General features: G+C 38.2%; 1 protein-coding gene across 7 annotated transcripts in view; it reads right to left on the reverse strand.

Moving 5' to 3' along the window:
• grid2 (glutamate receptor, ionotropic, delta 2) overlaps positions 1 to 23,570 on the reverse strand; it is a 1,093,502-nt gene that overhangs the window by 887,419 nt on the left and 182,513 nt on the right. For all 7 annotated transcript variants that reach the window (XR_009062687.1, XR_009062690.1, XR_009062688.1 and 4 more), the window contains exon 2: positions 13,890 to 14,045. Coding sequence is in view for 3 of the 7 variants with exons in the window: in XM_057831225.1 (XP_057687208.1) it covers positions 13,890 to 14,045 (156 nt within the window). In the remaining 4 variants the exon portion in view is untranslated. The remainder of the gene's footprint in view (positions 1 to 13,889; positions 14,046 to 23,570) is intronic.

Consider the following 23,570-nt stretch of genomic DNA (forward strand, 5'->3'; position numbering starts at 1 on the left):
GATTTAAAGAGTAGGCCTATAGATAATATATCAAAAAACGATTAATAGTAGATCAAAATATTGTGATAATATTGGTCATTACAAAGGACAACTATTCAAAAGTTGCTTTCTCTGATAGACTCTCTTCTCTAAAGTAAAGTAACTTCTCTAAAGTTTCCTGAGCAAAACATGGGCAGCACCATTTTTGACATTTTCTGAGACGGACTTCTGGTTTATACAGAACAACATGGAGTGTGGGTGAAGTAAAAAGTGTGTAGACACAGTTAAACTGCGAAATCAAACCAGAGAAATCCCCTCCAAAAATTGATTCCGCACGACATAGATTGCATAAATCAATCGTCGAATCTTTCATGGACTAAATTCTAACAATCTGTGCAGTTTGTGTTAACATGAGGTGTAGATTGATACTGAGTGGCCAAAATGAGGCGACTTTAACAATAATATTACAGTTGCCGAATGTCGAAGGGCTGACACAGATTTTGTTGTTACAAGGAAATACTACAAGTTATTTTTTACCTAGTTAGATTGTAGTTATGGTATTATGAGCTAATCACACATGTACAGACTATATAAACACAAAGAGTATCTACCGTATTTTTCGGACTATAAGTCGCACCGGAGTATAAGTCGCATTTTTGGGGGAAATTTACTTGATAAAATCCAATAAATAGAACAAATATGTCATCCTGAAAGGCAATTTAATTTAAAAAATACAATAGAGAACAAGATGCTGAATAAGTGTACAGTATGAAAATGTTACATGACGCATGAACAACAAAATGCGAATATACTGTCCTCACCAAGACGCTACGGCTCGGTCCTGGCTATACAGCGAGCTAAACTCCCAAATGACGATGCTAGACATCCGTATAATTTGCTGACTTTATTTTGGCCGTCATTATGACACCATTATTTGAAGAGTGAAACTAAAAATAGAAACAACACAAATCAATTTCGTCCTCGATACCAAACAGGTTCGCATCAATGTAAATAAAAGATAATTAGCTGCTATTACAGCAATGACACAAACGGTTAGCATGCGTTCGCTAGCATTAGCACATCGTTCACACAACTGGCTCTAAGTGTTCGATTGCAGGTGGAAACCACACAACAACAACAAAAAAGATGATACACACAGGTGTTGCCTCTGTAGAGATATTTTACAAAGCATAAAAAAATGAACGTAGGTTCGCTTCCGTGTATGTCTCTCTCTCTCTCTCTCTCACCCACTCGCTAGCTGTCCATCTTCTGGCGTGTGAGCGCTTCTCTTCATGTAAACAAGTGCGAGTGCGCCCCCACTTGGGCGTGAAAGCGCCACAAACTAAAAGCATGCAATTCAATATTAAAAAGTCAATAATACAATTGAACACACATTGCCAAAGGCAGAACGCGAACGTGGCCATAGCTATTAAGTTATTCACATAACTATAGCATAAAGCACATGCTAACAAGTTTACCAAACCATCACTGTCACTGCACCAAAATAACGTGTGAAATGATATAATAATGTGTTAATTTCACACATAAGTCGCTCCTGAGTATAAGTCGAAAAACTAAGAAAAAAAATGCGACTCATAGTCCGAAAAATACGGTAATTTTTTATAGCAGATACTGACCACAATAAAACTTTTGGACAACATGTTTCCCTTCCTTGTTTTATTTATAATAATCGGTGCACGTGCAAAACAGGTCAATAAATCACAATTTATAAAAGTATTATAAAATAATAAAGGTGGCGCATAAGAACATAACACAAACTTCTCGTGTTCATGTATTTGGACACATTCAACTTTATTGCTGTGCAGATAGTAAATGCCTCGAAGCTTTTCAGGTTCCTGATTGAGTTTCGTTCCACTGCCATTATTACAAAAATATTTTGTTTGGATTTTATGTGGTGACTCTTACCCATTTCTTCATGTTGTCCTCCCACGTTGTGATTATGGCAGATGGATGCGATATTTCAAAATTGTCTTTTTTGAGGGATTTTTATGATTGATGCCACTCCAGTTTATTTGTTGTTTTTGTTAAGAGAACGTGCAAAACGGAAGTAACTCAGGAACTTATCTGTAGTTACATTCGTATAGACAACCACAGATCAATTGCTCTGGCCAGTGTGCTCTCTACAGTTCTGGAGACAATCATTCTGAGTAAAATTGCTATATTTATTTCCACAAGTGACAATCCGTTCGGGTTGGAAAGAAAACATGGAACCGACAAGTGCTTATTTGCGTTGAAGGAACTACTACTTAAGTATCAAACCCTGAACTCAACAATGTTTTTATGCTTCACTGACTCATTGAAAGCCTTTGATCGGATTAATCATAGCAAACCTTTTCTTATGTTACCGCAAAGGGGTGCCCAAATATATCTTCCGTATTCTAGCTCTCTGGTATGCAAATCAACTTGTTCACATTAAATGGAGTAGCTTGGACTCTGCTTGCTTCAAAGTAAGTAATGGTGAGAGACAGGGAGGATTTCTCTCATCATATTTGTTCAATGTTTTCATGGACGACTTGTCCAGCCATCTCAATAAGTGTGCTACTGCTTGTGTTGTAGGAATCACTGTCATTAACCATCTTGTGTACGAGGATGACGTGGTGGTACTCTCCACGTACAGTACTGGCTTACAGGAGGTACTTTCAATATGTTCTCAATTTGGTGACCAATTTGACATCAAATACAATGCAGGAAAAAGTAACATTATGATTGCACGCTCTAAAAAAGATAGGAGGACTGTATTCCCTTGTTCTTTTTGGGCAAAAAAGCTCAATGTTTGCAATGAGGCTAAATCTCTCAGCCACCTTGTACTGTAACTGATTTGTCAGATGAAGGCTATTCACCGTCAATGTAGTAGTACTTTATGCACAGGCAAACATGCTTAAGAAGATTTTTTTATGTGCTCTTTCCATGTGAAAACCTCACTGTTTAGGGCGTACTGTACACCCTTTTACACTGCTTATTTGTTAGTTCTGGGTTGCCCACCTTTAAAGCGCTATTAAGAAATTTGATATATAACATATGTGTCTGTTAAATGAATCTGAACATAATATTTTAGTGAAAATAACAGACCCTACAAAGAACTTTAGATATAGTTCAAGTATGTGGCGCCATTGCCGTAAAAGCCTGTTTATTTTGCACTGATAGCTTGTGCCTTCTTATTGTTTTTTTTTTTCTCCCTATGATTTCTGATGTACTGCATTTTTCTGTTGGTGTTTGTGCTCTGGACACCATGTGCGGTTCCTGAATAACAATCATATATATGGCGGAAAGCACAGACAAGACTGAAAAAGCAGTTTCTGCTCTTGCACTCTTTAAAATAAACTGCTGTATTCTAAGCCAAAAGAACTGTTGTGTTTGATAGAACAGTCTCTCTATATGCTGCCATAGCAGATTCATGGTGCATTAAGCCCCCAAACTATTTTAAATGTGTCCCTTTTACCCTGGAAACCACCATTTACACACGTTGCGCAACCGCTTTTGTTTCAACCCAGCCATAAAAATAATTTATTAATCAAAATGTCTGTCATTTCTATCTTAGAATAATTAATTGATGTCTAATATTTCGTTTAAAAAAAAAAAAAAAAAAAAAACTTTTAAAAAATTATTCACTCGCATATTTTAAACTTTTAAACAAATTATGTCACAATGAAAAAAATGGTATCTGTAAAAAAGTCACGAATACCTACCTCATAACTATTAAATAATTGTATTTTTTTTGTTACGGTCACATTTTTCCCAATATGTTAGATGAGAAATAATCGAGCCAAACAAAAAAAATTCGGAAAAAAAAAAACAAAAAAACACGTTCAAAAGGGTAAATATCTGAAAAAGAACATCTCGACCACTCCTTGATGTCTGCGATTTCTGCATCGCGACCCTTGTTATATTACCATGTTTCACCCATAAAATCCCCCAAAAATTCGGCTGTGGCCATTCACATCTGTGTCTTGACACTCAATGATACATGGAGTTTTTGGATTGAAACGAGGTAAGTACGCAATAATATCTCACTAAAATCATGGCGTCCTTAATTCTGCTCTCGCGTGCTCTCGCCTCCAGTTAGGGTTTTGCTGTTTAATTTTTTTTTTTTTCCCTCCTGTTCAAAATGTTTCTTCCGCCAGAAAACTGAAATTTTAAGCTTTCCAATGATGCATCACACATGCATACAGTATATGACAATTTTGAAATTTGGCCAATTTGGGGGTCTCAGAGTAGAACTTCAAGTCACCTAAGGGTTTTCCGCCATATGTATATATATATATATATATATATATATATGTACAGCATATATGTGTATTCAAAACATTTGAGGAAAAAAATACTTTTGCTGTAAGGGTTAATGTTTTTTTTTTGTTTTGTTTTGTTTTTTATAACGTATGCATATTTTTCTATCGAAATGTAAGTTTGAGTCACAAAATTACTTTTGCATTAAACACATAAATGCTGGCTAGTTGACTTTCAATTGGAAATGGAAATTTTACCTACTTGGTCAGGGTACTATTGCAAAGGAGATTTGATATGTTTTATATTAACGGGGCCTTCAAGATTAACTGATTGAAAACAAATCTAATGTAACCATTTGAAGACAAACAATGGTTAAAATGTTATTTAATTACTGCATAAGAAAACAGGAAGGAAATAAATAAATGTTCAGGTTACATTAACACTCTTTTAAAAGTTTATTTTCCAACACACCCACACTGACTGTATACTCATCAAGACAGCAAAGCCTCATTTAGTTATTCCCATCACAGTCAAAGTGTTTCCTACAGCCTGAAGGCAGTCACTTCATGCTGACTTTCGCACTATAATTCCTCTGCAGTTCCACTGCCACAACTGATAAACTGAAGAGATGACAAAAAATATATATTTTACTAACTCTAATCCTTTGAAACTTTAATTAAAGCCTTGGCAAGATGAAGCATTTTTATTATCATTGTTCACATACTCCATTTCGACTTACCCGCCATAATAATTGAGCTCCATAACCGTTTCAAGCACGCACACACTCACACCACCGACAAAATCTTTTGTTTTTAATCATGTCAACAACCAAGTATGGACATATTTGTCGCGTTCAGATCAAAGAAAAATTAATGGAAGAATTTGACTATTTGGGTTACGTGAAGTGCCTTTTTTAAGCTGCTAGCCAGATTTGAATGTAGCTTCACTAATCCTTACTCTATAGCCCCTTGCTTTGGTGAATTTCTAACCAAAGCTATACACCACACCAACATATTTGAAGGTTTATTAGATCGACATACACTGCTGGCCAAAAGTATTGGCACCCCTTCTTTCAGATAATGCTCAATTTCTCCCAGAAAATGATTGCAATTACAAATTCTTTGGTATTAATACCTTCATTTATTTTGCTTGCAATGAAAAAACACAAAAGAGAATGGGGGAAAAAAAATCCTTATCATATTACACAAAACTCCAAAAATGGGACAAAAGTACTGGCACCCTCAGCCTACTTCTTAGTAGCACAACCTTTCGACAATAACGGCGAACAACCGCTTCCGGTATCCATTAATGAGTGTCTTACAATGCTCTGCTGGAATTTTAGACCATTCTTCTTTGGCTCTCAGGCCTCTCAGGGAAACCCAGCTTTCTCACACTGGGTCCTACATTATGATGCAAAATTTGTTGGTAGTCTTAAGACTTTATAATACCATGCACTCGGTCAAGCAGTCCAGTGCCAGAGGTAGCAAAGCAACCCCAAAACATCAGAGAACCTCCGCCATGTTTGACTTTGGGGACAATGTTCTTTTCTTTGAAGGCCTTGTATTTTTTTCCTGTAAACTATGTTGATATCTTTTCCCAAAAAGCTACTTTTGTCCCACCTGACCAGAGAACATTCTTCCTAAACATTTTTGTCTTTCTCAGGTATGTCTCTGGGTAAGAAGTGGGGCCTTCCTGGGTATCCTACCATAGAGTCCCTTTTAATTCATATGCCGACGGATAGTACTGGTTGACACTGTTGTACCCTCAGACTGCTGGACAGCTTGAACTTATTTGAATGGTAGTTGAGGTCCTTTATCCACCATCCGCACAATCTTTCGTTGAAATCTCTCGTCAATTTTTCTTTTCCTTCCACACCTTGGGAGGTTAGCTACAGTGCCATGGGCTTTACACTTATTGATGACACTGCGCACAGTAGACACAGGAACATTCAGGTCTTTGGACTCGTAGCCTTGAGATTTCCCATGCTTCCTCGCAATTTTGTTTCTCAAGTCGTCAGACAGTCCTTTGGTCTTCTTTCTTTTCTCCATGCTCAATGTGGTACACACAAGAACATAGGACAGAGGTTGAGTCAACTTTAATCCATTTTCCCAGGCCGCAAATGTGATTTAGATATTGCCACCACCTGTTATGCACCACAGGTACAGTAAGTAACAGGTGCTGTTAAGTACACAAATTTGAGAAGCATCTGATTTTTCAAAGGGTGCCAATACTTTTGTCCGGCCTATTTTTGGAGTTTTGTGTAAAATGATAATGATTTCACATTTTTCCCCATTCTCTTTAGTGTTTTTTTCATTCCAAGCAAAACAAATGAAGATATTACTACCAAAGCATTTGTAATTGCATTCAATTTCTGGGAGAAATTGAGCATTATCTGACAGAATTGCAGGAGTGCCAATACTTTTGGCCAGCAGTGTAACTACACATTTTTTCTTGCAATTACTGATAATTCTATCACAGAATGACCAGGTAAAGAACGTTTCAAAGAGAAATTGCGATGCTAGACATAGGGGCCGTTTACATTGTGACTCTCCGAGAATACCAAACATTTCAAATTTGCATTTATATGGGCCCATCTCCATTCAAACAATGTCGAAATTCCGCATGAAAGCGATGTAGTATTCATGCCAGGCCCAAGGATGCAGTGCAGATTTACAAGGTGACAGCGAATGATGCACTTTGACCCCCAACAAGCTCCTCAGCCCGGAAAAAAATATGCGCGCCCACTTGAAGCAATGGCATTTTTCTGTTGTTCAAAAAGGCACAAAAATGGAAACATTCAACATATTTAATTTAAAAATATTCTTAAAACAGTAAATTAAAGCCAACATTCCGCCATATTTGCTGTTTTTAATGTTTAGCAGCACCGCTGCGCACGCCCAATGTGACCTATGCGAATGCTGACGTTATCGGCACGGTCTCGCGCCACGGGAGCTTTTGATATTCATACGGCGCAAGCCCCACTCAATCTCCCGCAATCGAATTCTTCCACTTTGGAGGCAGGATTCAGAATTTTTCGTCTTCGCCGACACCATATGCACGCGAGGCGATTCCGTCACTCAGTCATTGAGTCTTTGTGTCGCCATGTAAACTGCCCCATAGGCTTACCACTCTTCTAATCTTTCCTAGAGATCTCGTCATTGCTAACGTCACGAAAAAGCGATCCTGAACTATTTCGTTGGAAATATACGGATTATCGCTGGTGCTACTAGGTATAGTCTGCCATGTCTTCTGTTGCCTTCTGTAAATGATGTCACACTTCCGGGTCTGGGAAGGCAGTATTGACGGAGTGCTAAAGAAACTTAAAAAAATAAAATAATAAAAAAAATAAAATAAAATAAAAATAAAAAAAACGCAAATTCTTCTCGCAGTTACATGTTAGAAATAACAGACGTATGGACGAACTCTAAAGTTTAAATTCGTCAAATTACACCGAAATCCAAAAAAATCTTCATCTGTCCTTTATAATTTTGGTAGAGCTGCACTGAGATGTGATAAATATACAGAGTTGGTTAGATAGCAGTTACCTATTAACATGCAGTAAATATGATTCCATGCTAAAGTTGTTGTTCGTGATGTCTGTATTTCGTCATTCTGCCATGTAGTCTAACAACTTGACAAGTGAAGGTCTATTCTCGGAATGTGGCATTCTGTGAATCCACTTTGCAAACTCTTGCAACGAATAAATCGGAAAGGCACGTCTTGGCATTTCCTAATGTTTCGTACAATAGAAACGGAAATGTTGCCACAACAGTCGTGTGTACGTTTGCCTATGCTTAAATATGCCCTATGTGTGTCAAGTGCAAATGAAAAATAAGTCCAGACAACTATTGAGTTGTCTCCCCTGCGGCTCTCCCCCTTCACACACTCCTTCCTCGCCTCCTGCCTTCCCATAGGCAGTTATCCAATTAGGCGATCCTCATTGCTTAATCAATGGCGACACGGACACACTGACATGCATGCCACACATATGCATGCACACACATTTAACTTCACCTGTTTTCTGCACGTATTAGGTTACTATGGAAATACTGGATGGGTTGTCAGGAGTGAAATGGAAATGAAAGTGACAGGAGTACACCCACAATTAGGTAACATGAAATCAGAAAAACGGAAGGGTGGGACAGCTTGCCATACAGTATATCAGGCTAAAAAACACATATACAAAAACCCTCAAGGCAGTATGAGTAGTTAATCATTTAGATAAAGCCTTTTTTAACAGATAATTCGCTCGCAATTAAAATCCAGTTAGGCATCGCTATTGTTTTTGGCCCCTGCGTTGTTCTATGCTTGTTATGTGGTGGGACTTTTTAATGACTGGCATTAGTGTAATGGGAATTTTCTGGGGTTTCAGGCAATTTGGGGGCCAGTGGTATTGTGATGTGCCTGACTGTTTTGGCAGCGTCGGATTGGCCAGATTTCTGAGCACCTACCGGTTTCTCGGTACTTTAGTTTCAGGTGCCCTGGGGTTTGCCAGGCTTAAAGGGGCATGGCCTGAGAATTTTTTTGCATATGTAGCAGAATGACAGCTTGATTTTAGCCCAAAAATCACCAACCACTGCAACGCAGTCTAAAATACTGGTTGAACCTAAAATCAGCGCGAGATAAATGTTTTCTTCTCCATGTATAGATGCACTCGCGGATTTTTGATCAAGTGATTAAATGACTGCCATTATGTTTCTACCTGTCTTTGACAGGCTTGTTTTACTTCCCATATGGTGGGCATATAAAAATCATATTCAAGACTGTTCATGTTTGTACGGAAGCGTATTGCATTCACATGAAAAATTTTTTAAAATGGGGGACTGTTTTATGAATTAATTTTTTTTCAACTCTCCGTTTTTCTGACTAATTTATTTTTGGGACTTTTTTGGGTTTGTTTTTTGAATTTTTTCCCCAACTGTGTTTTTCAAAATAATGTATTTTTGGGTTTGGTTTTTTTTTTCCCTGAGCTTGGCTCCCGAGGAAAAAATATTCAAAATTCAAGCACTTGGAAGTCTCGCGCGAACTCTATCCTGCAAGTTCAATACTGGAAGACACCTCTCGCGAGACCTTCAAACGGCCATTTTTCAAATAAATATTTTTCCCTGAGCTTGGCTAATGCTAATGGCTACCAAGAAAAAAAAAAAAAACTCAAAATTCAAGCACTCGCAAGTTATCGAGGTACTTGGACGTCTCGCGCGAACTGCGTCCTGCAAGTTCAAGAATGGAGTGGAGGACACTTCTCGCGTACACCTTCAAACGGTCTTCTATTTTCGTTCAATTAAGGTAAGTCATCAATTTGAGTAATGCTAAAACTGTCCTTCTGTGTAAAGCCTTTATATTCTAATGCAGCAGTAGCAGGTAAATTAAAGAGTTACAGGCTAAGATATGCGATTGGCTGGAAACTGCTCGAAATGCCTCCGTTTTTTAGGCTAGCAGTCGGTCAGAGTAACATATCCGAATGCGTACTTATTACAGCGCCTTTCCACACATAAAATTGTACGGTTTTATAATTCTCATAATGCTGTACTGTAATTGTGTAAAATTGATATTATCCATGCCACGTGGACTATGTGTGTCGTCCATTGCACTGGCCGAAGTTAAAACTTCGATGAAACCAAAGTAATAATTTCACAAGTAAATTTAAGTCAATTATGATCATGATGAAGAAGATAAAGTTGTGATTGATTATATGAGAGTGAAAAAGTGTGGTACAGTTACCAGGATGGTACAATAAGAAATTTAATTCAAAGTATGAATTCCCTCAAAGTTTAAGACCCACATTCCCCGTCTCTCATCAGAAATGTCCCCAAAATCTACTAATATCCATTCATCTACAGTACTTGGCCTTAATTGGATGGTTGCTAAGCTGAAGTATGCAGATGGGATATACTGGGTGTGAGGTTCGCTAATCACTATCCCTCAGTTAAAAAATAAAATAAAACAAAAACAAAGAATTTCCAAAAATGTATCAGTTCAATATTGGATCCGCAGTCAACTTTTATTAGCTCACAAATTGTCAGAGTAAAAGGCTCCATTGATCATTAAATAGGCCCTGATAGGGGATTTTAGGAAAGGACAGTCAATGAATTTGTTGTGTTTAAGAACATTAAAAGTCACTCATTCTTTTAAGCATCAGTGTGGAATCTTTTGAACTCCTTTTTCCATGCCTTGGATTGAGCACACCATAAAGGAGTTGTACAAAAGTGTCACGTGATCGCCATTCATGGCTGGGAATACCCTAGACCAGGGGTGGGCAAACCGGTCCTCGGGGGCCGCAGTGGGTCCTGGTCTTTGTTCCAACTGATTCAGCACAGACAGTTTAACCATTGAGGTTTCAGTAGAAACAAGAAGCACCTGACTGCAATCACTGATTGCACTTCTAAGAAACCAGATTGGTGAAAGGCTATCCTCATGATGGGTATGAACAAAAACCTGCACCCACTGCGGCCCATTGTGGAATAGTTTGCCCACCCCTGCCCTAGACTCATCTGCTAGTTGCTAAACACCAAAAACCACAATATAAAGAGACCTTGAAAAAATGAATTTTTTGTAACATACGTTTTTATCCTTCCTATATGCATTTAAAATCCAGCTGTCATGTCAGATTACTGAATTAGATACACTGAATTTCCCTGAGCCACAATCTGGAGACCTACTGTTCGTAAAATGAACCAAAAAAGCCATTTTAATCCTAAGATATTGTTGTTGGCCAACAACATTTACCAAAAGTGATGTAGAGTTCCAGTATGATCCTAATCATCGACTGTAAGAAAGAAGTTGGCATTGCATTAGTGACGTCACCCATAGTGTTCGCTTATTCCTATTTGAAGTTTGCTTAATAATGTAAGAAAAGACCCTTGCTGCAACTACAGAAAAAATGTTTAGGTCTAACAAAGGATGATTAGACATATACAAGAATAAATATCCACATTTTGCCATGACATGGCTTTCGGTGGCTACACCAGTGGCAACAAAGCTGCCAGATGTCTTGTCAGATTTCATCAAATTCTCTGGCGATTTTATAGATGAATGACTCCAACTGATGTTATGTGGCGGTACAAAAGAACAATTTTAAAAGGATGGATATCCACTGTTTGATACGACAAGATGACACTTACGTTAACGGCGATTAGCCATATTCAACCAGCACTCAGATGACTTTATTGCCCAGCAAGGCTCTATTTTTATTTAAAGACAACAAATTTCCACTGTTTGTTCCAACAAAGCTGCTATGATGTGATTAGTCATAGACTTCATTATATATTGACGGACACAGGGCAGATTAATAGAGGGCCTGCATTGTTGGCGTGGCTGTCAAAGCTGACCGAGTGGAATCACAAAGAGCTTTTTCCGTTTAAAATTCTTGTGAATAAATGCTTAAATCCCTAATTTATTTATAGGCATGGACGTAAGAAATTCTCGATTCTTGGTTAAAAGCAAAAAAAGGGCAGTTAGCATTTATTTTATGTAAATATTGCGAACTATGATGCTAATCAGTAAGCAAATGTAGCGGCAGTCTTATGAAAACAAAGCGCTTTTTTCCATTGAAAATTCTTGTGAATAAATGCTTAAATCCCTGAATTCTTTATAGATCTGGACGTAAAACAGTCCCGATTCTTGGTTTAAAAGCAAAAAAAAAAAAACATGCATTTAGCATTTATTTTACGTAAATATTGCGAACTACGACGCCAATGCCGTAGCGGCTAATTTCTCCCATTGATTATTTTCACGTTTCAAAATGCATGCATGGTACGAAAAATATAACTACCTTGAATCCTCAAACATATCACTCCTGAGACAATGTTTCCTGTTTGTAGGAAGTACAGCTTTCGTAATTTTCAACCTAAATCCGATGTTGGATTGCTGCATGTGTTTTGGGAATAACTGCGACAGACTTCGACCGACTAAAGCGGAGTGTACTTGAAGGCGTGGCGCAGTGTATGGGAAATGTGACCCGTCAATATAATTATGAAGTCTATGGATTAGCGTTGATAGCCATTATTCTCCAGTGGCCTATTACAAATATTATGGGAGCGATTTCCACGAGGATGCTTGATTTTACTGAACCAATGCTATAGGACATTTTTAACTGAAGCCACTCTTGGCCAATCAAAGACCAGTTGTGACAACTGTGGAGCCTAGTTGCGTCACATAAACTGAACCGCGGTCCATTTTCTTTAAAAGGTGGGCAAATAGCGTCAGGCCAATGGGTTTTGATGGACACCAGACGAATCACTCAAAATGCTGAGTGTCTGTACTAAAACTGGACATCTGGTCACCCTACCTTCTGCACAAGTGGTGATTGTGTTTGCGCTTAACTCATTTGCTCCCAAAAATGTCTTTTATGTTTTTTTCACAAGAGATATCTCTAGGTTCTGATTCAACTTGCTCCAAAGCACAATGTTGAAATCCATTTTAAAGCAAAAAAACTGGCCACTGGAGGGCAGTAGTGCATTGGGTAAGACTCACAACCCGATTCAACGGAACGAATGGGCGGGCCACACGGCCGGGGCGCCGGCGAAAGACGACCGAATGAACGTCCAGGATGCCAGGCGGCGGACGACGACAGAGCAGAACAACCGGGAGGGTGCCCGGGATGCCAGGTGCTGAACGGCCGAGCAGAACGACCGGGACCACCAGTGCAGCGGACGATGCTGTTGTGTCCGGGCTGCTCGCCGAGCAGAGCACGCGCCGCTGTGCTCGGCCGCTCGTGTCCCCTGCACCCCCCAGTGTCCCGCAACTCAGCCTGAAACGCGCACAGCCAAACAGTTTCTCCCCCCAGGAACACAAGTTCCCCAGGCAAACTCCGCCACGAGGCAGTGGTCACCACAAAGGAAATACTCAAAAAAATCCATCTGTATGAGACAGACGGCGATGAGGGAAAAGTTTACCCCGGCTGTCGCGGCCACAACAGCGTCATCTCTCAGTTAGTTATGTGTAAATAAATTGTTACTTTGCTATCAAAGCTCTATTTATCTTGTTGTTTATGTTATTTTGTAAAAGGAAAACATTATTCAGATGTTTGGGATGTAACTTAAGCAAAAAATAGCTGTGTTAAAGTCACAGTTATGTTTGAAATGTATGCGTTTCCAAAAAGCTCAATTTCTCTGTTTTTTCATCAGAAATTGGAAAATTGCTCAAACTAAGCTATTTTCTAATGCTGATTTCTAAAGAATTGAAAAAGATATGAACTAGCTTTTTTTCCTGCTGAAAGAAAGTCTAATCTTTCTTTTGGGGGGGTCCCATGTTTATACAGCAATAGAACAGAATTTTCTGTGGGCCTTGCAAAATTAGTCAAAATCCAGTAAAACGGCCGGGAGCGAAGGGGGTTGCACTGGTGAAAATGGCTGGGAGTGAATGAGTTAACCATTCTCTGGGTTTGATAAACAACTAAAAGACAAATTCCTGCAGCTATCTTTTCCCACAAGGAAGAACATTAAGGCGAGGCAGTATAATGCAAAAATAATATAGTATAGACAAGAAATTTCCATAACATTAACAGAATCCATACAAAAAATTCTGCTGTATACTGCAGATGGGGCCCTAGAAATGAAGCAATATGTTGCGGAAGAACACTGGTTTAACCTTTCAAGATTGACATCATGCTGACTTCTTTAGCGAACTGAGACTGCATCAACAACAACATATGTGGAGTCCCTTACCTTCTTGTACAGCCTGGAAAGGGTTGTTCCCATCCACGAATTCCACAGAGATGGTGATCTTCTCTGTCTCCAAGATTTCATTGTTCAGATTGAGATCAGCCACAGCAAGGCGAAACACCTCGTCATCCTTTCGTGCCGACTCATCAAAGATGGCGCCTAAGGACAAAAAATTTTTAAAAAGTGATGAAATCGTTACCAATACATACTAGGGTTGTGGTTGTGTGTGTGATTAATTGCATATATTCATCAGAATATTGCAGCCTATAGTACAAGCACAAAATTAAAGCGATTTCCTCCCACCCTTCATTACTTACCCAGAAACCACAGGGCCACTAATTGTGTTAGACGAGGTGCAATGAAGTGCAATGTGTGGAGAGTGTGTGCATGTGTATGTGAGACAGCAATTGACTGAGGGTTATATTAATAACCAGAAGGGTTACACTCGCTGATTAAGTTCGCAAAGATGGGCCTGTAATTGGTGTTGTATTGCTCAATGAGAAAAGTCTCCCATCTCGCAAAATAAAGCAAATCCCTCTGAAATTCCACAGAGGTTACAAATTTCATGCTTTTGAATATGATTAATGAAAATATAAGAAAACATTCGATCATTTAATAATAATTTAAATCTTCAAGCAGACTTTGGCGGCCATGGCGCAGTTGATAGCGAGAATTGTCCTGGGATCGAAGGGCTAGCGGTTCAATTCCTAATTACGACTGCCCACAGTCAAAGAATCCTTGGGTAACACTGAGTCCTAATTTGCAGCTAGTAGGTTGGCAGTGTCTTGCATGGCAGCAGCTCCGTTGGTGTATGAATGTGTGATTGTGAGCACATGTAAAGCGCTTTGTGACCCTTGTCTGTGAAAGGCGCTATATACAGTAAATTAAGTTTTCGTGATTGCAAATTTAGGGTAATGTTTAGCTGGCAGTTAATATCCGAAATACAAGACTAAATTCTGCTCAAAATGTGGACTCATACCACTTAACAAGGCATTGGTGTTCAGAGTATCAAAATAAATGATAATATCGCAAGTATCTATAGTTAAAGAACACAGCCTATGGTCTTTGTGACTGATATGCACAAGTGCAGTCAGTGAATGGGGGTAGGGATCATAACAAACCGCCAGTGTTGTTAATCTTACTTTTAAAAAGTAATTAATTACAGTTACAAATTACTTCTCCCAAAAAGTAACTGCGTTAGTAACTCAGTTACCTCAATATAAGTGTAATTAGTTACTTGGCAAAGTAACTTGTGATAAATTTCATGTTTTTTTGTTTTGTTTTGTTTTTTCTTCCTCAAAAACAGGTCACACAATGTGAAGTTTAAAGGGTTTTTGGGACAATTGGCCCTTGCCCAATTCTTTACCCTGAACTTAACTAGACACGGGTATTGCGGATATTGCCATAAGTGGATAGTAACCTTTGCTATGTGTGGAAGTCATTTAATGTTGTGAATCAACCGTAAAGCGCTTTGAGTACCTTGAGAGGTAGAAAAGCGCTATACAAGTATAACACCATTTACCATTTACCATTAAAATTGCTCCCGTTATTGTCTATTTGACATGTGTAAGTTTTAAAACTGTTTCATCATTTAAAGATAGATTTAAGTCCAGATTTTGCCAATTTATGAGCATTTTATATAAAAAGTTACTTAGGTTCGCTAGGAAGGTTCTCTACAACAGAGCCTTCCTGAGAATTCTACTGCTTTAAGATGGCGGCTGTTTACCTAACGCATCTAGTTCTTTATTATACATGTTGCTACTATTGCCGCCGTGTCTGTCATTTACATCTTGTTCTGTATATATGTGATATCTACCAAAGCATCATGTGGGCGTTGTTTATAGGCTATTGACTACAGTCAGGTAATGTTGGAGCCACCTAGCATAGTAGCATCGCGTTTGCAACGGTGTCCCGCTCCCTTGTCTCCTCCCCACTCCTGCTCTGCTCTCTCGTCTCCGTGAGTCAGTCTTTCTCAGACTTTTCTCTCATCAGTCAACCAACGTAGTAACGCATGGTAACACACGCCTTTCCCGCCTCAGTAACGATAACGGCATTGCCAAGATGAGAAAAGTAATTAATTAGATTACTCACTACTGAAGAAAATAACGCCGTTATATTCTAACACCGTTATTAACAACACTGCAAACCGCATCGAAAAATATCCACAACAGTCATTTATTGTTGCCCATTCACAACGTGTTTGTTGATTAAAAAAAATAATTAAAAAAAGTTGTGCTCAATCACTAGAAATACCGTAATTTCTGGACTGTAAAGCGCACCTGATCATAAGCCGCACTGGCCATTATTCACAAAATTTTCTAAATAAATCCACTTACATGCCGTACTGAACGATAAGCTGCAGGTGTTCATATCTTAACATTGGCTATTTACAAAGTTACACAGAAATATTCGATCGATCAAAAAATATATTAACTCATTTGCTCCCAAAAACGTATAAATATGTTCTATTTTTAATTGCTTCAGTGTCCCTAAAACATTTTTATACGTCTTTTTTTTTTTTTTCACAAGAGGCATCTCTAGGTTCTGTTGCTCCTAAACTGCAATCAACAATGCTTAAAACTCATTTTAAAGCAATAGAAATGGCCACTGGAGGGCAGTAGCACATTCTGTAAGAACTCATCTCGGGCAAAGAAAGGAAGTGAAATAAAATAGGAAACAAAAGTTGGAGGGATCTTTTGAAGACGCGTGAGAATTTGAGAAAAATGTGGAGAACGATCGGGGGGAAAAAAGGCAAACGACACCGGAGGAGTGTTTTGAAAAGAAAACGAAACCATCATCAAAGTAGGATTAAAAAAAATCTATCTTGATGAGAGACTGTGACGGCCACAACAGCGTCAGGTTCCACACGTGTTCTGCGGAGCTCACATCTATCTTGATGAGAGACTGTGACGGCCACAACAGCGTCAGGTTCCACACGTGTTCTGCGGAGCTCACATTGCATTACTCCTGAGCCTGAGGTTGAAACCAACGATGAATATGATGATGAAAAAAGTCAGACCGATCTTGATCCGGACTCATCAGATTACTGGGAGCCACCTCATTCAACCGGGAGCAGCCGAGAGCCTTCCCCTTTGTTATGTGTGCAAATAGTTCAACAGTTCAATAGTTTAGTTATGTGTAAATAAATTGTTACTTTGCGATCAAAAGCTCTGTCTTGTTGTTTATGTTATTTTGTAGAACAAAAACATTCAGATGTTTGGGATGTCACAAAAGCGAAAAATAGCTGTGTTAAAGTCAAAGTTATGTTTGAAATGTATGCTTTTACAAAAAGCTCAATTTCTGTTTTTTCATCAGAAATTGGGAAAATTGCTCAAACTAAGCTATTTTCTAATGCTGATTTCTATATAGCAATAGAACAGAATTTTCCGTGGGCCTGCAAAATCAGTCAAAATCCAGTAAAATGGCCGGGAGCGAAGGGCCTTGCTCCGGTGAAAATGGCTGGGAGTGAATGAGTTAACCAGATGACCACGCTTCAACACCACCAACTTTTTAAAAAACGGTCACTACATATGTAAAGATGCATAATCCACTTTAACATGCCTTCTAAACGAAGTGGATGGAATCCTCTTAAAAACTTAACATCTAGCGCGAGCCCTTTTATAGCCGCTCTGTTGTAGCATACTACGGCAATAGAGTCCTCCGAATGCAGGCTGAAAACGCCTAATCAACGCTAGCATCGAGTTCTCTTGACGTAGCAAATCATGGATGCCCATCCATTTGAATTTGTTCTTTTGTAGCAGCATTAGCATGGTATTAGATGGAGCCAAATTCATCTATAAAATCCTGGGTTTTTAAGTATGACGAGCTTCTGGCAAGTTTTATTGGTGCTAGTGTAGTGGCTAAGAGCTATGTCATGGCAAAATTTGGAAAACTATTCTTTTAAAATATGTCGAATTATCCAATTTTTAAAATTTTTAACAGGAAATATAAAGCTCGTTCGTAAAACAAACAAACAAACAAAAATCAATGAATAAGCCACTTCCTTATAAAAGCTGCAAGGTGGAAAAAAAGTAGTTGCTTATAGTCCGAAAAATACGGTACATTGATGTGAGCTACGTACTGTCCTTTTTTGATTCACTTCAACCCGTTTTAGCAACATTTCTAAGGACGCAGTGAGTCTCCGAAGCAGCCAAACAAGGTGTTAAAAGAGAAAAGGAACCACTTATATTTTTTCAGTGATGAAAAACAAACCAAAACAAGAAAAGCTCACACATGCTGGTCAAGCGGAGCTGGACAGCTGTGGAGAGGGACAAAAATGTTAGATTGAACTACCTCATAAATCACCACCAACAATGTGCCAAGTGCCTAGTCAAGTGATGGCCAAAAAAAACAAAACAAAACAAAAATAAAAACGAAAGCTCATTCAAACATCCTCACCACTTTTCTAAATACCTGTGCTCCACCTGAGTGCTGATTGCCTTCATGTGCCTTCAATCAATAGTGGCCAAAAGAAGTGCAGCCTGGCAAAGCTCACCATATGTAACATTTTTAAATTATTGTATTATTTCGAGCTACGAGTGTAGGTTAATCTAGTCATTCACAAATAGTAGTGCACAGGGACCATGTGTGACCCAGGGAACGTGCTTTGTTTGCCATACTAGAATCGAGTAATTAATTACAAATCGACTGCAGTAGTTGGCAATGGTACTTTCATTCGAATTTATGAAGGGAAGATCTATGTGTCAGGATTTATGCATTGAGCATGCACACATATAGCACAGAGTGGGAGATATGAAGTGCCATAGAGAAGCAGCAGAGAAAGAAATATTTTCCTCTTCCTGCAGTGGTAAAAAAGAAAAACTGAGTAGCACTGGGTTGCTCTAGATCAAGGTTCTGCAACCCACGGCTCTGGAGACACATGCGGCTCTTTGAGAGCTCTGAAGCAACTCAATTTTATATTCAATCAAATGAATATCTGATTAAAATTTATTCTGGGCTTGTGAAACTTAACAAAGAAGTTTAATTTCCCTTTAACTCATTTGCTCCGAAAAACGTATAAATACGTTCTATTATTAATTGTTTCAGTGTCCCACGTTTTTTTTTTTTTTTTTTTCTTCCCCATAAGAAACATCTCTGGGTTCTCTGGTTCAACTGATCTCCAAAGCACAAAGCTTAAAATCCATTTTAAAGCAATAAAACTGGCCACTGGAGGGCAGTAGCACATTTAGTAAGACTCGCAACCCAGTTCAATGGCAACGAACGACCGGGCAGCATGGCCGGGGCGCCGGCGGAAGGATACCAGGCGGCGGACAACCGAGCAGAACAACCGAGAGGACGACCGGACTACCAGTGCAGCGGATGATTTCGTTGAGTCCGTGCTGCTCGCCGAGCAGACCCCGCAGAGACTCAAAAAAATCCATTTTTATGAGACAGGCGGGGATGAGGGAAAAGTTAACCCGGCTGTCGCAGCCAAAACAGCCTCATCTGGTCATCATCATCTCAGTTATGTGTAAATAAATTGTTAATTCGCTATCACAAGCTCCATTTGTCTTGTTGTTTACGTTATTTTGTAAAAGGAAAACATTCAGATGTTTGGGATGTAACTAAAGAAAATAGCTGTGTTAAAGTCAAAGTTATGTTTGAAATGTATGCTTTCACAAAAAGCTCAATTTCTCTTTTTTCATCAGAAATTGGAAAATTGCTCAAACTATGCTATTTTCTAATGCTGATTTCTAAAGAATGGAAAAAGATATAAACTTACTTTTTTTCCTGCTGAAAGAAGAGAGTAATCTTTCTTTTGGTGCATTCCATGTTTATATAGCAATAGAACAGAATTTTCTGTGGGCCTTGCAAAATCTGTCAAGGTCCAGTAAAATGGCCAGGAGCGAACGGCCTTGCTCCAGTGAAAATGGCTGGGAGTGAATGAGTTAATTGTCAGATCAAGTCAATATCATTGTTTTGTGTGTGTGTTAATAGAACACGGTCACGGTTGCTACTTGGATGGTGCTTGTGAAAGTATATACTGTATGCATGTGTACACAATTGAGCTAACGCTATCATTTCAAATGACAATTTGTGCAAGCGGCTCACCGTGTTTTCTTTTCAGTGGAAGCGGTGTCAAAATGGCTCTTTGAGTGTTAAAGGTTGCCGACCCCTTCTCAAGATTATCTTCAGGTTGGAATATGGGCATAAAGGATTGTTTGTCTTTAGAGCACTACAATTACCTGATGACCTCCAGCCAAAGTCAGCTGTGATAGGCTCCACCTCCATTAATGACTATTAAAGCAAGGCGTAAATGGATGAATGGATTATGCTACAATGTGTGTAAATTAATTGTAAATAGATTTCTGATACTGACTTGCCCTTCCTCCATCTGATTGGTTTTTTTCTATTTTGATTATTTTTAAACCCGAAATAAAGTGTTCAACCTTTAAGGTTCCACTGTATATCGACAATCTGATGTCATGTCCTAATTCACTCAGCACTAAATTTAATTAACCTTCAGAAGGACACTTCAAGTTTGAAATAAGACTTCAGTTTGAAGGCGGCCGTAAACTTCAAGCCAACTGCTGCTTCATCAGAAGTCCTCATGAAATATGCATCCTTCAATAATGGGAACCATCAGTTCTTGGCAACAGTAAACACCTACACTGTGATTGAGTATTTGTTCTTTTAATAATAACAATGTAATATAGATGAGCAGTAAGAAACTTGCAGTGAAATTGCTCTGCTTCTGCCATCAGTTTGTTCTAGATCACACATACTTTTATCAACTGACACAATTGGGATTCCATGCACGCATTTTATCGATGTATATTCCACAACCCTTATTTTATTTGATAACCGGATGGCATCATTAAAAAAAACACAAACCCACACATTAGAACTGAAACTAAAAATTATTATAATAGATGACTAACCTGTCTGTCAATTTTTGTTGTTATTTATTGATCCATGAATTATATCAGTGGTTCTCAACTAGGGTTCGATCGAACTAGAGGTTTGATGAAGGTTAATAAACGCAGAGCCCTATTTTGTACAATGACCAAAACTAGGCAGAGTGGCATTTTTGACCAGGTTTTGGACTGGTTTGCCCTTAATTTACAGGCTTTATTCCATTTATTGGGAGGAAAATCGGTTTGCTCAGTGGAAGGTCGACTGGCACTAGGTATGAGGATATATAACAGACCTACAGACAGTGTGAACTGCTTAGATAATTTAAAAAAAAAAAAAAAAAAGGTTTGCATCATTATACACTATGAAAATAGTATATGATGCATGGATGCGGCAATAAAATGAGAATGTAAACATGAAAAAAAAAAGAACAGTGTGAATTGAAATTATTTTAATTTCATTCACCAAGGTAAAAATCAACAGCAAAAGGCAAAGTTATTTGTAGTAAATTAGAAATCTGGAAGAAATTTGAACAGGAATTCACTTAGATGTTAGCTTACTAGGTTTTGAATTCGTAAAAAAATGGCTTTGTTATGAAATTCCGAAAGGGTTCGATGAATGCACCCGTGAAACCCGTGGGTTTCGGTACCTTAGTAAGGTTAAGAACCTTTGAATTATATATATATATTATTGGTTGATGTTCTGTTCGAAAATGGGCAAAACGTTGGTCATTTGTTTTCTAAAATAAAAGACTTTTTTTAAAAAAAAAAAAAAAAAGTTTTTTGATTAAACCTTAAGATATTGAGTTTGCTTGCACAGAGGAATAGCGGAATCTATTAATATTTACTGAACATCTGAAATTCTCATTGGCTGCTACTGACTGAGATATATGCCCAATCCATTTGAATTGGAAGGGGCTAGCAGTAAATGATCGGTGTCAGACCTTCCAGTTCAAACAGATTGGACTTCTAGCACCATCATTAGCAATCAATGTGTGAAAGTAGTATATAGTCAAAATGGTTTTCAACTGTCGGCATTGTAATCTATTGTTGCTAGGTTGGAAATGTAAAGAATATGTATTGTTTCAATGCCGCATTACATTAAGAAAAATCATGGGCGTACATACTGAACAGGTGCGTCTCTCAAAATTGTAGCCTAATAATACTGTCTATAAATTTATAGTACATACTGTATAGGAAAATATGAGAGATGCAAACCATAGCAAAAGTTCAAAGTTTTAGGAATTGGAATTATTATACAAAGTATTACAAATGTTTTTTTTAAGACGCTCACAACCAACCCTAAAGCTAGTACTTTGGTACCTGAGTAAATTTTTTCTTAGACACTCCTGTATCTGTATTTTTACTCAAGATAAAAAGTGAATACTTCATCCACCACTGGTGTTTACTATATAGCTGTGAATGTGCCTTATTTAGTTTTGAGCATATTTTTCTTCAAAGCACTTTGGAAAATGATGTTTTGGGATTGGGTACATAAAATAGAAAATATATATGACAGAAAACACAGACAAGACTGATAAAGCAATTTCTGCTCTTGCACTCCTCTTTAAAAGAAGTTGCTGTATTTTAAGCCAAAACAACTGTTCTGTTTGACAGAACAATATGTCTATATGCTGCCATAGCAGATTCATGATGCATTAAGCCCCCGCACTATTTGTAATTTGTCCGTTTTACCCTGAAAACCCCTGTTTACAGACGTCGCACAACCGCTTTTGTTTCAACCCAGCCATGAAACGAAGGTAATAAATTATATTATTCAAAATGTCTGTCATTTTTAGCTTAGAATCATTAATTGATGTCTAATATTTAATCTAAAAAAAGAAAACGACTTTAAAAAAATATTCACTGGCATATTTTAAATTTTTAAACAAATTACGTCACAATGAAAAATTTGGCGTCTGTAAAAAAGTCACGGATATCTACCTCATAACTATCGCTTAGTTGTATTCTTTTTTCCTGTCGCATTTTACCCTATATGTTAGATGATAAATAATCGATCCAAACAAAGAAAAATTGAAAAATAACATTTAAAAGTGTAACGATATGAAAAACAAAATCTCAACCACTCCTTGTTGTCTGCGATTTCTTCACCGCGACCCTTGTTACAGTATATCACCATGTTTTACCCATAAAATAAAATTTTAAAAAAAACTGGCTGTGGCCATTCACAGCTGTATCTTCACACTTGGTGATACATGCTACATGGAGTTTTTGGATCAAAACAAGGTAAGTACGCGATAATATCTCGTTAAAATCGTGGCGTCTTTAATTCTGCTCTCGCATGCTCTCGCCTACAGTTAGGGTTTTGCTGTTAAGAAAAAAAAAAAAAAAAAAAAAAAATTAATGCCCTCCTGTTCAAAATTTTTCTTCCTCCAGAAAATTGAGATTTTAAGCTTGCCAATGATGTATCACACATGCATATCGGACAATTTTTAAATTTGGCCAAATTGGGGGTCTCAGGGCGGAACTTCAAGTCACCTGAGTGTTTTCCGCCATATATTTGATTTTTAAAAACATGGGGAGGTGGAAGGGGATGGCTGAATGATGTAACTTGTCCCACAAAGTTCGTGGTCTGAGCAGTAAAATTCATATCCATGAATCCAAGTCAATGTACATGTACTATGATTATTTTTTTTTGTTTAGATGCATTAATGGAAGAAGAACACAAGAAATCAAACAGACAAGTGCAACACACATGGGTCCTGTTCCCTCAACCATTTGAGTATGCAACAAAGGCTGACTCAATGAACTGGAGAACCTCTTAACACATATTAATTGACTATGTCACATTCATTCTTTTTCCGCCCTG

Source organism: Corythoichthys intestinalis, chromosome 3, assembly GCF_030265065.1.
Source record: "Corythoichthys intestinalis isolate RoL2023-P3 chromosome 3, ASM3026506v1, whole genome shotgun sequence".
Lineage (NCBI taxonomy): Eukaryota > Metazoa > Chordata > Actinopteri > Syngnathiformes > Syngnathidae > Corythoichthys > Corythoichthys intestinalis.